Source organism: Mastigoproctus giganteus, chromosome 8 (genome assembly GCF_048544385.1).
Source record: "Mastigoproctus giganteus isolate SK-2022 chromosome 8, ASM4854438v1, whole genome shotgun sequence".
Taxonomy (NCBI): Eukaryota; Metazoa; Arthropoda; class Arachnida; order Uropygi; family Thelyphonidae; genus Mastigoproctus; species Mastigoproctus giganteus.
The window spans coordinates 53,190,556-53,207,771 of NC_143582.1; the positions used below are offsets into that span (position 1 = coordinate 53,190,556).

The 17,216-nt window shown below is 34.5% G+C and overlaps 1 protein-coding gene across 1 annotated transcript in view; it reads right to left on the reverse strand.

Annotated features, from left to right (window-relative positions):
* The window catches only part of LOC150081532 (midasin), a 1,449,634-nt gene that overhangs the window by 539,240 nt on the left and 893,178 nt on the right, over positions 1–17,216 (reverse strand). The window contains exons 49-50 of the mRNA XM_090380238.1: positions 11,571–11,890; positions 4,426–4,576 (exon numbers count right to left, since the gene is read on the reverse strand). Coding sequence (XP_090236364.1) covers positions 4,426–4,576; positions 11,571–11,890 — 471 coding nt within the window. The remainder of the gene's footprint in view (positions 1–4,425; positions 4,577–11,570; positions 11,891–17,216) is intronic.

Below are 17,216 nucleotides of genomic sequence, written 5' to 3' on the forward strand. Positions count from 1 at the left end.
ATTAAAACTTCTGATGAATTCGGTGTGTGCAGGGGGGGGGAAATTTGGTTGGCCTTTCGTTCTTTTGAGTTTGAGTTTTCAGTTTTGTTCGGTGTCGTGTGAAGTGCACAATGTCTACTCGTAAACATTTAACTTTAAAAGATAAAGTCGAACTCATTAATGTGTATGATCGGCAAAAAAATAGTGTTCGCAATCTCGCTGCAAAATTCAAAATCGGGAAGACGCAGGTAAGCGACATCCTAAAGAAAGAAAAAAATGAACTGCTCGAGCAATTTTGGCAACACGGAAATGATCAGGTTCAAAAATCAATGTTAAAAACAATGTTACGTATGAGTGGTTTTGTCGCGCACGTGCTAAAAAAATTCCCATTAATGGGCCTATTATTAGGGAAAAGACTTTGGAGGTTGCGAAATCTATGGGAGTATATGAGTTCAAAGCTTCTGTGCGATGGCTAGACAAGTTCAAAACTCGGCATAAAATTTCTTGGAAAACCGTAAGTGGTGAAGGTGGATCTGTTGATACTGGGGTTGTAACAGAGTTGACCGTCAAATTGGAAGATTTATGTCGTGATTTTGACGCTGAGGATATTTACAAGTGTGACAAAACAGGGTTGTTTTTTAAAGCTCTTCCTGAAAAAAACAATGAGTTTAAAAAACGAAAAGTGCCAGGGCGGAAAAATTTCTAAGGAACGCCTGACTGTACTATTGTGTACAAATATGCTGGGAGACTTTGAACAACCTCTTGTTATAGGAAAACCACAAAATCCTCGTTGTTTCAAGGGCATAAAGTTGAATCTTTTGAATGTTGACTGGAAGTCTAATAAAAAAGCGTGGATGACAAGAGATATCATGAGCGAATGGATAAGTCACTTTAACCAAAACATGATTCGTCAAAACACAAAAATTATTCTTTTCATGGATAATGCTGCATCCCACCCACACATTGAATTGTATCATTCAAATTGTTTTTCTGCCACCAAACACATCTGCAGACTGTCAGCCCTTGGATCAAGGGATAATAAAAAATTTTAAACTTCACTACAGAAAACGTGTTTTAAGACATCTCATTGCAAACATGAATGATGTAACATGTGCGAGTGACCTTGCAAAGAAAATCAGCATCCTAGATGCGATTCAATGGATTTCTTCTTCAGTAAACGCAATTAGAAAACAAACTGTTGTGAACTGTTTTGTAAAGTCTGGCTTCTCAAACGCAAAAATTGAAGTTGTGAACAGCAATGTGGAGCACCAAGAAGGACAAGAACTTCAACACCTATTGATAATGTACGATACTTCCGCTACAAATGACCCTGGCTACAAAGATATAGACTCGAACCTCACTACAGAAGATGGTGCTCTAGATATCAACGACATTATCATCGATATTTTTCAAGAAGTTCCTCATGAGGATGAAGAAATGGAAGGAGGTCATTCTGTCGAAGAACATATTAATGACGAACCACCGATGAAAATAGAAGAAGGGCTCATACAAATCAATCATTTAAAAATGTTTTTCGGCGCTGAAGAAGATACTGAAGGACTTTCGATGGTTTCTTCACTCCAAACAAATGTTGAAAACAAAATTATCAGCCGGAAGAAGGTGCAGAAGAAAATAAGTGATTACTGTATGTATTTTTCTTAAGATAAAGCCATAATATGCATAGCACAATTGTATGTATATTATTTACAAAAATATTGTGCAAAATCTGTATATAATTTAATTTAATTTAACATTAAACATTTAACGATTTTTTTTTTTCTTTCTTTTTTTTTTTTCCTCCCTCAGACTTCTTGTTAGCAGACACTTCTCTCTAACGGACAAATTCTCATTCCCCATGGCTGTCCGTTAAAGGGAAGTTTCACTGTACTTCCAATATGGCCAAGAATTCAGCACATTCTGACAGATTGTTTTCCCTTAAGTTTCTGAATAGCAGTCTATATTTTCTTTAGCACAGAATACACAGGGATAGTTTCAGTTTGTAAAGCTTGAACAAGACTTAATAAATCTGTATATATTGTACTGCAAGGAAATAATAATTGAGAAATCTGATTTATGGAAACTTGTATAGAATATATTTCAGCAGTATAGACACTACATTCTACTGGAAGCTGATGTGATATGATAAAGTGAGGAAAAACTACTACTGCACTGACTTTGGATTCTGTTTTGAGCCACCTGTATATATTTATTTGTCCAGCAAGTATTCTGCCAAATAAGGTGCAAAAAACTGTTTAAAGTTTTGTTTTGGATGCTTATTTTTCCCCTAAGCTAAAAACTGTTGATCAAAAATCAACATACAATTGAACCAGGGAGGTTCTACAAGAGTCAGGTTGAAATCTATTTTGTCAAGATTTATCTGCCAGCAATTTAACAAGTTATGGATATATATATACAGTTCAATTTATTTTTATACATGTTTTCCCATTTCAGATTGTAGAATATTTGACATATCGGATGATTAGGAATACTTTTAATTTTGGCAGCATACGAACGTTTTTCTACGAACGTGGAGTACAGGATCATTTTCTTATGCAAATAGGCTTTGGATCAGTGATATCAGAAAGGCACCTAGAGATAAACAAAGAGCATCACAATGAATGAGATCAAGCCAGCCCAGTGCATTTTGGTAGTATAATCAACTTGGGACCTCATTAATGATTTCTGAATAGCAGTCTATATTTTCTTTAGCACAGAATGCACAGGGATAGTTTCAGTTTGTAAAGCTTGAAAAAGCACTTAATGTTTAAACATAAAATTTTTGTTTAAACCACTCAACTTTATTCTTATTTTTACATAAATATGTAAATATGCTATATATAGAACAAATAATTTGACCAGTCCAGAGGGACGTTTCACAGACTCCGAGTCTTTGGACCTCTAGGGGTCCGCAGACCCCAGTTTGGGAACCGCTGCTTCAGATGACATGAATTGTAGATGTTTTGATGTTCTAACAACTTTATGGTCTTCTATCAAGCATTATACCAAGAAATTGGATGCTGGGAGTAAAGGAAACCAAATGGTTTCTTAGCCTTAGTTCAGGTTCCAAATACAAATTGTGTTTTCGACAGAAGTGAATTCCAACTATTTTATACGTGGAAATTCAATAGCCAATATTTCCATTACAGGTTTCTATTTTATTTATTGCACCTGGTAGGCTATCGCTCAATCATGCATATATTCTGAGAGTGACAGGAGATACATAGATCATCAGCATACAAATAAGTGCCTTCAGTAACTGCAGGTATATTTTTTATAAACTGATTTGAATTGCACTCTGGACCAATCTCTTGGGAACTCCTTTTTTGATATAATTATAGAAAGTACATTTTGAATGCACATTTGGAAAAGTCTTATTACTTTGGAAGTTCAGATTGAACTTCAGGAAATAATCTCTAATATTATGGTTATGAAGATTTTTGACACAACCTAGTAGAATTCCATACTGCCAAGTTGTATGAAAGGTTTTCTCAATAAAAATGATATACAGGAATATTGCCAGCACGGATAAGGAGGTGATTATTTCACTGTATAAAGCAGTGGTTATGGCATATCTTGTGTACTGCACACAGGTCTGGAATCCTCATTTTGGAAAAGATGTGGATCTGTTATAATGGTGTTAGTTTGGAGGTGACCAAAACAGAGCTCTTACCAGAAAAGGCTTCAGTTTAGCAAATTGCAGTATCTGGAGGCTAGGCATTGCAAAGAGATCTGTTAGATGTGTTTAAGGCTTTGACTGGGTTGAATAAGCTTGTTACTGATTGAATACTTCCTCTTACTCAGGAAACACACATGAGGGAGCATAAATTTAAATTGAGGAAGAATGTTTGAAGGTCAGATGCACAGAAATTTGCCTCCAGCCATAGAGCAGTTGACTATTGGAACAAACTCCCATCTGGTGTTGCAGAAGTGAGTAGTTTGAATAAATTCCTTCAAAAATGAAGAACTATACAAACAGATTGGACAGGTGAAATGGCTTGCTTGGTTGCATTATTTACCATTAGTATTAACAAAGTGTTGGTTCATTGCAACTCACCTATACTCAGCTCACCAATACTGAATTCGAATGCCTGATGAATTATAAGCAATTTATGATGATTATTAAATGAAGAAGTTTATTTATATACTGCTGGAATTTACATCAACTTGTATAATTGCAATTAGTATCAGAGTTACATAATCTATTATTTAATCTCTGTGGTAAGTAGAAATTGTCCAGCGAATTAACTGGTAACCTTCTTTTGATTCTGGTACCAAATGTAATAATAAAATCTGCCAGTCTTTTCCTTGTGTGTATTAATAATATTAATGAATCTACTAACTGTTTATTAAAATACTACTGACATTCCCTTTCCAGAATAAAAAGTTCTACAAGGTCATCAAAAGTGTTCCTAATTATATTATTAACCCAATATTTTACACACTCACCTATTAGCAAGAGACCTAAGGTTGTTGAAAGCAAATTCAATATCCAAATGTGAACAATGTTTTTGTGACAGCATTAAAATCCTTTTCAATATGCTGTTGTTCCATCTTAAATCCAAAGGCAACTGGTCATGAAGTAGATAGGATGCATTTCCTACATGAATGGATGAAAGAATACCTTCTAATCAAAAAAGCAAAAAAAAAAAACAATAAAATTATAATGCAATATTATAACTCTTTAAATTTATTCTTTGCTAGTCTTAGAAACTATTTTGGTGATTTTTAAAAAAGTTATTGATATTCCAGTAACAAGGTTACAAAATTCATAGTACAAATGGTTCAAAAATAATTCAAAAACCACAGCACAAATAGAAGGTATGAAAATGAATTGAACAATATGGTCAAAACCTTGAAAAGTGCTAAATAAATAATCCATTTATACAATGTGTAACCTTCATTCACCTCTCACCCTCCCAAGAATGCCTGGTTTACCATAAGAAGATAATCCTGCCATCAATCATAATCTTTATGTACTGGTGGTGTGTTTCCGGGACTGTTTTGAAACCACAAATTTTTCAGAAGAAAAGCAAAGAGCAATTGTTAAGTTTTGTTCAAAGGGTGAGAAAGTATGCGATCACCACAAAGAGCCAATTGTGGTTTGTGGCGACTCAGTAGGTTGTGATGGCAGTGCTCACAGGTGGGTTAGTGAATTTAAAGATACAGGCAGGCGTGATGAACATGGGTAAACAACAGAGTAGGGAAGATGTCTCCATGGAAGTGGGGAGTAGGAGAATGTCTTGTTATTTATTTTACACCAAAAGTAGTAGTGTCGGTAATGCCGCACATGCAAGCAGGGAAGGGTTAAGCATTATCCTCTATGGGTTGGTTGGGTAGAAGTAATGTGATATTGCACACCCAAGAGGGAGTCAGTCAAATCCTAAAATGCCTCAAAATTCTGGGATCAAGCTCATCTTCATCATTATCAGATGGAAGGATGGGGAAAAGAATATTAGGATGCATTAGCAAAGCCTTATATGTCCCATAAGATTGTTATGCAATTGCAATTCACAAAAAATAGAAGTTATTCTGGACTGCACCTTGTATTTTAAAACAGCCACACAAAGGAGTTTTCAAGATTTCATACTGATAGGAAAACTTGTACATTCCCAGATACATATTTTCAGTTCAAATCCCAACCTGATTTCTGATCTTACTAGCAAAGACAACTGATCAAGTCTAACGTACAAATATGTTCAACATCACTAACAATATTAAGCCTTTCAGAGGAAATCAAAATAACAACTTGGTTTGTATGTGAGGTCAGAAATTTTTGTTCTGAGAGACACAAAAGGCTGCTTTTCAAATAATTTCTAAAAATCTTAATTTTATTTTATTAATAAATTCAGAAATAAATACTATATTATAGCTCAGAACATATTAAATTATACTTCTCAAACAAAGATCACTGAAAGCCAGAGCTGTTAGTAATTTCCTTTGAATACACTCTCAGTAAGTCAAGCTGAGATACAAAGAAATTAAAGATAAACAGTACAGTAAACCCTCGATTTAATGCACTAATAGGGGAGAAAGGGTGTCCGTTAATGCCAAAAGTCTGTTAAACAGAATGTAACCAACAAAAATTGCCCCCCCCTGGGGGGGGGCAATTTTTATTGTTCTTAATGTAAAAAAAAATGCTTTAATACAATATACAGTACCGTGCAATATAAAATTATATTGCAATTTAGCCTTTGATTTACGGATATCAGAAACATTTTGTTTTTTTAAGCTGTAAATTTCACAACTTGCTACTGAGATGCCTTGTTCTAATTTCTCAATTAGCTCTAATTTCTGTGCTACATTTAAGTTCACACATTTTCTTTTAATCATCTATCACATGATGCCATTTTAAATTGTAAGGATTGCAAAATTATTTAATAAATAAAGTCACAATTCAAAAACCACAGAAACACTCTGTATACAACCTGACCACACGATAGCTTGAGGCAGACTGAGACCGAAACAAAGCAAGTTGGCAGATCTGAATGTCCAAGTCACGTTCAGCTCGCAAGTCACCTGTAATCTGGGAAAACAGCTATTTGAATACCTTTTCAGAAAGAATAAAAAAACAATTTCCCGACTACAATTTCTTGAATTTGAATATAAAAATAAAAGCAGGTAATTATCAAAACAATAAGGGAAATAGGTAATTATTATTAATTTTTAATTAATAATAACACTGAAGTTTTGTATCAATTGTATTGTACCTAAAAAAAATAATATGGTCAAGATTAATATGTACATTACTGTATTATTATTTGTGGCACCTCTGTAGCCAGGTGGGCAGGAGCAGTAGTGTGTAGCACACACTTCTTGATTAGACCGGGGTTCAAGTCGGTGACCACCAAATACGGAGGATGCGGAAGGTCAGGGAATGACCACCACATATTCCCAGCCCAGGGTTGGCATCAAAAAGGGCATCTGGCAGTAAAAATTTCATGCCAAAACAATAAAAAAACGCTGACCCCTTATATAATGGGAAAAAGGCGAGGACAAAAAAAAAAAAAAAAAACTGTATTATTATTTGTCCGGTCCATTAAATCCGAAATCCGTTATATCAGGGTCCGTGAAATCGAGGGTTTACTGTACTATTGTTGTATCTCTGTTGAACAGAGCTGCAGTTTGAAACTATGCTAGAAAATGGGATTCCAGAAGAGGTAACCACAAATGTAGCTAAAATGTTGCTAACTATAACTTGGGAAATACCTGATTAGCAAAAATTAAATTTCAAAGTTCGTGGAAGTTTGAGTGAAATTTTAGTGGGGTTGTTTTCTTGCTCTTGGCACTGGCAATAAAGAAAATTTGTTTTTAGAGGAATTGTGAATATTATCACACATATCAAATGCAGTGCTATGTTAAAGACTTGAAAAAAAGTCTAGACAGAAAAAGTAGTCTACTAAATAGTCTTCCTCAGGTGACGAACAGCAATATTTGGAAATTGATAGACATAAAGCATTAAATGGTGACAAACATATGAGTAAGAAATTTCATTATTACAAATGTGAGTGCTAGCTATCCAATCAAGTTCTATAGTGTTGATCATTATTAAGAACTAGACCTCAGATGGACAAACAGATAAGTTCATGCTTCATCATTTGCTTTCTTATTCTGAATTCACAACTAACTTCATTAATTATAGTAAATTCTCATAATGCTCAGAAGAAATTTTAGAAATTCCCAGTGAACATGGAGAGATAGTTCACTTGTTTAAAACCACTCAAAAACAAGGGCTGAATGTTATTTTATAAAGCATCACAAGTTCATAACTATGAACTATGAACTTGTGATGTGCTCCATGTCTTTTTTTTTTTTTGTCCTCGCCTTTGTTCAGATCCTAAGCGAAAAAAGACTCTTTTACAAGCGGGGGGGGGGGGGGGGATATTCTTTACACTGCTTTTTTGTTTGTTTGTTTGTTTGGTTGGTTTTTTTTGGCACATTAGCAACTATGGCTATAATGCGCCAAGACTAGGTAATATTTAAATAAATTTTTTTTTTTTTTTTTTTTAAATTCTCGGTGGCCTAATTAGTAAGGCCACCATGTCCAGATATATAATAACAAAGATATAAAAAATAAATCAATAAAGACGTAACAATAACATAAATTAAATACAATTAAAAACTTTTATTGATTTAAAATAGCTAAAAACAGCAGACACGTTGTCATTGTCGGATAAAATCTGACTGAGTGTATACGGCTCAGTCAGATGGTTAAAAGCGGTAAAACGGATATTGCTAAAATCTGGACAGTCAATTAAAAGGTGTCTAATCGTTAAAATTGTGCCACAGGACACACACATAGGAGGGTCATCAGCCCTCACTTTACACTGCAATTGGATAAACAATTGTATTGTACAACTACAGCTTCGGTATAATTTTCATAGAAATAACTAACTGCTCCGTGTTGTATAGCCTGAAAGAGAAAATTTAAGCCTTTTAAGAGATATTTCTTTAATTTTTTTCATATTTTAATTTTATCATCTGCCTTCAACCAGGAAAATTTCTGGCATCATCTCTGACCACAATAATAGTATTTGTATCACTAATTTTATTTACTGGCTACAAGTGTTCATATCAGCTAATCATCTAAAACCATTTAGTGGAAAGTATTGTATGCCTCACTGTGAGAAACTAGAAGGTATCTGAGATTTTGTGTCAGAGATATTAAAAAAGTAACCAGAGAAATAAAGGACATAATGTTTATAGCAGTGGTTCCCAAATTCAAAGGATTGCAACCCAAATTTCAGATGTAAGGGCTTTCTGATGGGTCCCTGATGACTTCTTGCCTAAAAAAAAAAAAAAACATTGAGCTAAGGTTCCTCAATTCTGTATCCATAATTTAGTGAATTTTGCATGTCATTCAGTGTCTAGATAAAATACTAGAAATTCAAGATTCTTCTTAAAATTCATACTGCCCTTGTAGTTATAAGTTATCAATGATATCATGAACTTGATCCTTTCTAACTTAAAAATATTACTCGGTATCAGAGCAAAACTGTTTTTTTTTTTTTCATTTATTTCAATTAATTACACAAGCACACATTTTAAAAATTAAACTTTGTTAGTAATTTGGATCAACATGATTTCAAATTTTGAGAAATTTTGTCACTAAGTAGGAGAGTCATTACATGGCAAATTTATACAAAAACAGCGTAATGATGAATTTATATAAGCATGAGTTGTTTTTTAACTAATATTGTTACTAACTGTAAATGCTAAATTGGAAGTATTCGGGAAAGTAATTGTAAAAGCTACTAAGCTTTTTATACTAAATAAGAGATACTGTTCAAGGTATAGGCCTAAGTTGATGCAAGATGATGTTTCAGATCAATAGCAGAGAAGAAAAATACATCGATGAGTTGATTATAAATGATCAGGGGTCACTGACACCAAGAGTAAGTATAAATTAGTCTGCAATCAGGTCGCTAAGGGGGGGGTTAGGAAGATTATGGCAGACAGTGAGTACCTTTTTCAGAGAAAGAGAAGAAATTATTAAAGAATTCATTGCTTACATTAACAATAAAGGGGAAAGGAGGAACCAAATTGGTTCAACAGATCTGAATAGCAAAACCACAAGATGAATAAATATTTGGCATCTATTCATTCACATATGAAGATTTTAGGAATGGGAATATCAGAAGTGTACTAATTATAACTGGAAACTAAATGATTTTCTGACAATTGAGAGAAAGTGAAAAAAAATTAAGTTAGTTGATGTACTAGTGTGTTATGTTTTAGCAAATAGTTTCACATGTGTATTGTTATTAATAAATAAATAAATTTTTCAGTTTATACTCCGGGATGACCACATGGTCAGAGGAGTTCACAACATTGAAAGAATACAAGAAATAGCACAGTATTTAGTAGTTACAGGCTTGAACTCCGGTCACTCAAAGCATGTGTACTTATGTATCCTCATGCCTGACCACTCAGCTATGGCACGTATGTCCTTTCAGATATTTCTAAAAGATTAGCTGCCAGTACAAGGTCAAACAACCTAAAAAACGAGGTGATGCAATTTTTTTGAGAATCACTGTATACAATATAGTATACACATTGCCATTATAGTGTCTTACAGTCTAGAAAACATGTACCTATCAGGTTATCTTGGTGTGTGTAAAAATATAATATTTCATCTTTAAATATATATATTAAAAGATGAGACTGCTGTGACAGCCTGTTCAGGACTACCTGGTTCCTCATGAGATAGCAGGTGGTCTCTAAGGTCACCATTCAAGCAAAACAGATAGATTCAGCTATATAAGGACTTTAAAAAGTAATTTCACGTACCACATAGAAGCTCACATCAAAAAAGTTGTGAACCGCTTTGCCTTGTGTGTAACTTCTATAGATCTGCTATTTGATGAGGGGCAATGCCAATGGTTTGAAAGTAGTAAGTACCAGGGCAAATCGCTGCTATTGTGAGAATTAAAATTACTGTATTATCTTTGAAGTTTAATTTTTAGTGGTCAAAATAACAGTTTAGATCATAAATGTTACCTTTCTTTGAATAATTCTTAAAGACAAATGCAATCACTGACACGAGTGTTGGATTGCTTTTAATATTTACAGATTTTAAAATGATTCTTTTTTTAAATGTAATGTAAAATGTGCGGGATTTTAAAGAATTTTGGATTGTAAGGTGTTAGATTTTACAATTTACTGTATTTACTTGCATAATGATTACGTCAGAAAGAGAGGCCCACATTCTGTCCTTTTTTCACACAATATCCTGAGAGTGAGACTGAAATTTGTATGTTATATGACTTTTCTTTTGCCATAGATTTGCTTGTCCTCACTACTTTTATACAACCGTCTTTTACAAGTTTTCAATATATATTCCCCATTACAATAAAATATTTTATATATTTATATGTATCTGGATAAATGATTTTTTTTTTCTCTGAAAGACATTGCAAATATTCTTATTGAAAAAGTTCGACTACTGAAAATTTAGAAAATATATATAATAATAATTTATCTACTTTAAACTATGATATTAATTTTCAGCCAAGGCAAATAAAAAGTGATGGAGGAATTTGTATTAAATTGAATGTAAGTACATATTCTGTGGTCAATTTGCCTGTTAGATGGAGAGAGAGAGAGAGAGAGAGAGAGAGGTTCTGGAAGAAAATATCAGCTTGGCACTGATTCAAAAAAATTACATTAAAATTTCTCCTCTGAGATGGGAATCAAACCAAGGCCTTCTCCATATAACAATGAAGAATGGTGGTAGCAACTACTGTAAACAATTAGAAAGGGAAAGAGAATGTGTGCAGATCAGCCAAAAAAGTTGAAATGCTTACATTTATCTCATGCCCCTATCAGCACATCTCAATATACAACTGACCTAATTTTGAGAAAACAAAGTAAACCAAACATTTTTATGATAATATAATGACAAATATATTAAGAAAATTTATTAAAGGATCTGTAAGATGTGATCCAAAATAGGCCAATTATTTTATGATGACTGAGTAAGTTAAGTGACTAAACTATATCATAGATCAATCAGGCTTCTAGAAAAAGGCCAGTTAAGAGGGAGTTCACTATATAGGATTTATAAATAAATTAATTAAGTATGAAAATATTACCTGCACTAACAAGATTTTCAATTATGTGTACTAATTCTTCTGTAACTTGACATGTGAATACATTACTGAAAAATTCACTGCTCATTATTAAAACATTTTTCAGAACTTGGGAAATATCATCATACTGTGGATACTCAATGCACTTTTCACGAACAAACTCTTGTAACCAAACTTCTTTTATTTTCCAATCACTTGCAGTGCTATTTGCATAAAATAATTTAATAGCCGAACAAAACAACTTGATCCAATCAAATGTAGTTTGGGGAGAAGGCAATAATGACAAAGGATCGGTAATAATATCTGGATAATTTATTTTTTCTCTGAAATAAACAGAAAAATATTATTAAACTATAGAGTATATAAAATCAATTTATCTTGTAAATCACAATACAAAAAATATACCACAATATAATCCTAGCTGGTTGCCCAATTTAACAGAGGTCAGCAAATTATGAAACTGGTGGTAGAGCCAACATTGGAGATGAACACAAAATGCATAATGTGATGATTAAATTTAATCATCCCAAGTCATAAAAGCTACCACAAAGACAGTCAGGCATACCCATGTCCAAAAAATTTGAAAGAAAAACATTTCAAAAGTTCTCATTCTGTATGATTTATTTTTTCAAATTATCAGCAATTAGTATCCCTGATTTCACCACTGCTACTTATGAGAATGAATGCCCAGCCCATGAGAATGAATCTAGCACACCATTTTTGAAAGATTGCAAACCTCTGCTACACAGCATGTTACAAGATAGGATTACATACAATAAGTCTAAAATAAAAGATTAAACATCAGATAATAATCTGCTGTTTAATCTTTTATCAATTAACAAATTTAAAAAAAAATCAACCAATCTCTTGTGAATCATTGTAATACTAAGAAAGAAAGAAATGACAACATTGTCACCAGAAAAAAAAAAAAAAAAAAAAACGGTTTACACCATAATGTTGGAATATAAGTAGAAAAAAGAAACATAATTTCTTGATCTTACTAATATTGAATATCTTATGTATCTTGCATTGCTATATTGCAAAGTAGTGGAAACATGCAAACTGTCTTCAAGAAATTTTCTGAAATACAGATCAAGAAGTTGATGAAACTGCATTTGCATTAAAATAAAAAGTAATAAATTTTTAAAGCACTTTTAAATATTTTTATGATCATTTTAGAAATTTTAAGAATTCTTTATAAATGCGTTAAATTTTTTACATTTTTGCATTTTGATTTTATTTTCTACAAGCTTGCACTACTGTTCACTGTAAAATAAAAATAGGAAAAAAATTATATTTAAAATCATTTATATGCATCTATATGCATATAAATTCTTGCATGACTGATTTTTTTCAAGGAATTTGAAAGTTTATAAAAATTGAAAAGCTATATTTTCAATTTTTATAAACTCAAATTCCTTGAAAAAAATCAATCCAGTTTGCATACACACTATCCAGAAACCCAGGAAAGGATTCAGGAATACAGAAGTATTGCATTAAGAGTTAACAGTGTTTTGCATCAACAAAGTAATTTTATATTAAAAAATAAATGTAATTAACATTTGATGATCAAATGATCTTTTAAACCCAAAATCCATGCCCAAAGGCAGTTTATAAAAAATATGAAATATGGTCAAGTTTATTTAGTTAGTGGGAGTTTTGGGTAGAATAGTATCAATATATCCTTTTATACCAATAAACTAATGAACAATTCACAGCAGAGCCATAACTAGGATGGAGCAAGCAGTGCATCTGACCTGGTGTACATAAAAACCAGCGGCACAAAAACATAGGATTTACAAATAATATACACTTGGTGATCACTGACTCATGACCACCCCATTAGTAATGGTTGTTGTTGTTGTTGTTATTTGGTTTTTAGGAACATTAGCAACTAAGGCCATATTGCTCCGGGGATATGCGGTGGTCATTCCCTAACCTTTCCGCATCCTCCGTACTTGGTGGTCACAGGCTTGAACCCCGGTCTAATCAAGAAGCGTGTGCTATGTACTGCTGCTCCTGCCCACCCGGCTACAGAGGCGCCCCATTAGTAATGGACTATGCTGCAAAGCTGCAGTATAAAGAGAAAAAAAGCTTTGTACACTACAGTAGTGCTAATTTGCATCTGTCAGGCAAGATAAAGTGATAAAGTAGCAGTTATACAGTAAGGATATAAACATCATGGAGTTTCAAAAGGGCATAATTATGAGAGCTCATTCGTCAGGTTCTTCCATGTTGGAAACAGCATATCTTGTCAGTTGCTCACGGCTCACTGTGGTTAAGGTGTACAAAGAATGGTGTTGAAAGGGTCCAACCGCCTCCCACCGACAGAACTGTAAAGGATTATGCATGTTGGATGCTTGTGGTGAGCAAACGGTGTAGCACTGTATGGGCTCAATGGCAGGTCACAAGAAAAATATTCCAAATGATGATGTTCTGCACACTTAGACATATGGCATTCTACAGCAGATGACCCAAGAGCCACTGGTCATCATCAATGGTGAATGCCATGGTGCAACCACAACATGCTGTTTGGACATTGACGGACTGGAAACAAGTGTGCTGGGAAAATGAGTCCAAATACCTGATTCCCCATGCCAACGGATGTCTTCATGTGAGGTGAAAGCAACTCAAGTACATGGACCTATCGTGCAATATCCAGGTAGGTGGTGGTGGTTGCTTAAAATGGGATATGCTTTGCTGGCAAGAACTAGGACCCCTGGTGAGTATGGACCAACGTTTCATTGTTGAGATCTCGAGAGATACTGACAGTTCTTAGGAGAACATATGCACCCTGCCACGTTGCATTTTTTCCTGGACAGAAATGGAAATTTCAAATATGATAATGCACCATGTTATAGGGCCCACATGTGCACTCATCTTTGGCTGGCCTCCACATTCGCCTGACCTCAATCCCATCGAACACCGGTGGGATGTTTTAGAACAGGAACTGAAGCTATGGACACACAACTATCATCTATTCCGAAACTGTGAAGCCTTGCAGGCAGCATTGTTACAGACCCCTCTGGACGTCTTCAGACAATTAGTGGAGGCAATGCCTAGGCGAATAGCGTCTGTTTTCAGAGCAAATGGTGGCCAACGGGGAATTAGGTAGGTGGACATAATTTAGCAGTCAAGAGGTTATTATTTGTTTGTTATTTGGTTTTTTTTTAGGAGCATTAGCAACTAAGGCCATATTGCTCCGGGATATGCGGTGGTCATTCCCTGACCTGTCCGCATCCTCCGTATTTGGTGGTGATGAGCTCGAACCCCGGTCTAATCAAGAAGCGTGTGGCTACGCACTGCTGCTCCTTCCCACCTGGCTACGGAGGCGCCTAGTCAAGAGGTAAGAGACAAGATCTTTTGTCTCTTGACTGGGTTACTATTTGTTGCACCAATGGATTTCTAAACTAGTTTGCAACAAAAAATTTACTCCACTCTAATGTTAATATTATTTTTAATATGTGGTATTCCCCCCTCTCTTATTTAGATGCTATCCATTATATTTTTACTATATTGTAAAACTGGTATGGGGTCAATATTACGCTTATATTTATTATTTTATTCAATTTTGTTCTATTTTATCTTATTTCATATTTATCTAAATTCTTGCCTTTATGTATTTAATGCCTTTAGCTTCATATCTTGGCCTAATTAAAAATAATTAACAAATAATTAAAAATAATTAAAATTGCAAAAAATTAAAAATAATAATAATAATAAATAAATAACACACATACAAAGTTAAACCTAAACCTCTAAATGTTAAACATAGTTAAATACATAGTTAAACCTAAACCTCACTGTGATCCCAATAACATAGATATATTTTTTGGTAATTCGCTTCATGACCTCGGAAGAAGTGAAATTTTCGCTATATAACTAAGCTCTTTATATCACTAAAAGGTCATTTTTATAATGGAAATTGCACTACACTTTCATCGTTATCATATGTTCTGTTATAAGAATCAATTTTGAATGCCTTTGTGATATATTTTTAAAGCACGTTTCTGGAGAACACAACCTTACACAATAAAAACAATTTACACTTTCCAGTTTATTGGGCTTTTCTGTTAGCGCAATCTATTTTATAATAATAAATGGGTAGTAAACTCGATCTTATTGCATTTGCAATAATACCAATAACTGGAATTCTGTGGGTTTTACATTACAGTATTATGATGAAATGAGTTCCCCTTCACTGAAATCTTCAATCATATAAAAAAAATACAAATTTTCAGAATCTTCTCTTCATTCCTATTTACTTATTACAACGATGAAGGGAAAGGGATCAACGGAAAGTGCAAGTCGGGACATGATATTGCCATGGGGGATGTCTTTGTGTGTGCGCGATGCAAGGAGTGTATCGAAATCAGACAACAACTCAGCGTTGTTATGGGCCTATATGAGAGCTTGAAGGACAGGGTGGATGCCCTCGAAGGAACTAAATTGAGGGGCCCATCAAGCTCTCAGCTGCCCACATCAACGCCAGAGCTTGCACTTGGTCATCACGCAACACAGCGACAACCCCCAAGGCAGAATGCGCTGGTCCCACAGGAACTAGTAGCTGATGGTGACTCTACTGTCAGGGAAATGGGGAACATGCTTTGTAAAAAGGATAGGTGGAACAGGACCAGGGTATGTCTGCCAGGGGCATAGGTTGATGACTTTGTAGAGCGGATATCATCTTTTAAGGGCACAAAAAGTGATATAGTTATACACGTTGGCACAACTGATATCAAGAGTAGGAGACCGGCAGAATTACTTAACAAGTACAGGTCACTGTTGAAAAAAGGCTGTGAATTAGGGTTGAATTTGAAAGTGTCTGCTTGTTTGTTTGTTTGTTTTTTGGGAGCATTAGCAACTAAGGCCATATTGTTCCGGGAATATGCGGAGGTCATTCCCTGACCTTTCCACATCCTCCGTATTTGGTGGTGACGGGCTCGAACCCCGATCTAATCAAGAAGCGTGTGCTATGCACTGCTGCTCCTTCCCACCTGTCTACGGAGGTGTTCTTTGTGGACTAATGTTATTAGTAGAATCCTCCAGCGTTCAGTGATGGGCCCATTTTTGTTTTCTATATTTATCAATGATAATGATGAAGGCATATCAGGAATAATGTCCAAGTTTGAGAGGATAAAATGTTTGGCAGGGTAGTTAATTATTATTATTATTAACTATGTGTTGTAAGGAAGCCTGAGGCATATGCTGCACCAGCCAAAAAAAAAAAAAATCCCCAAGTTACCCTGAGAGTGAGAGAGAGAGTCAAAAGTAGAAGGCAATCACCAAGAAAGAAGAAAGAGAAGAATGATAATACCCAGCTCAGGACCCTTGGTGTGCAAAGCCCATACTCACCAGATGTGAGCCCCTGGGGTAAATGACAGGAATGATGGTATGCTACTGCAACAGGACCTAGAAAAATTAGACAGGTGGGTTGAGAAATGGAAATTGAAATATTAACAAATGCAAAGAAATGCATATAGGTAGTGGTAACTCCAGAGTAACATATCACCTGTGTGGTACTATAATGATAAAGGAAGTAGCAAGAAGTTTATCAAATTGTAACAGGGTGCTTAATGATTTTGTAATAACTGAGAGCAAAGTGGAGAAATTGTAGAAGTTAAACAGAAGGAAGGCACTTGGAGTGGA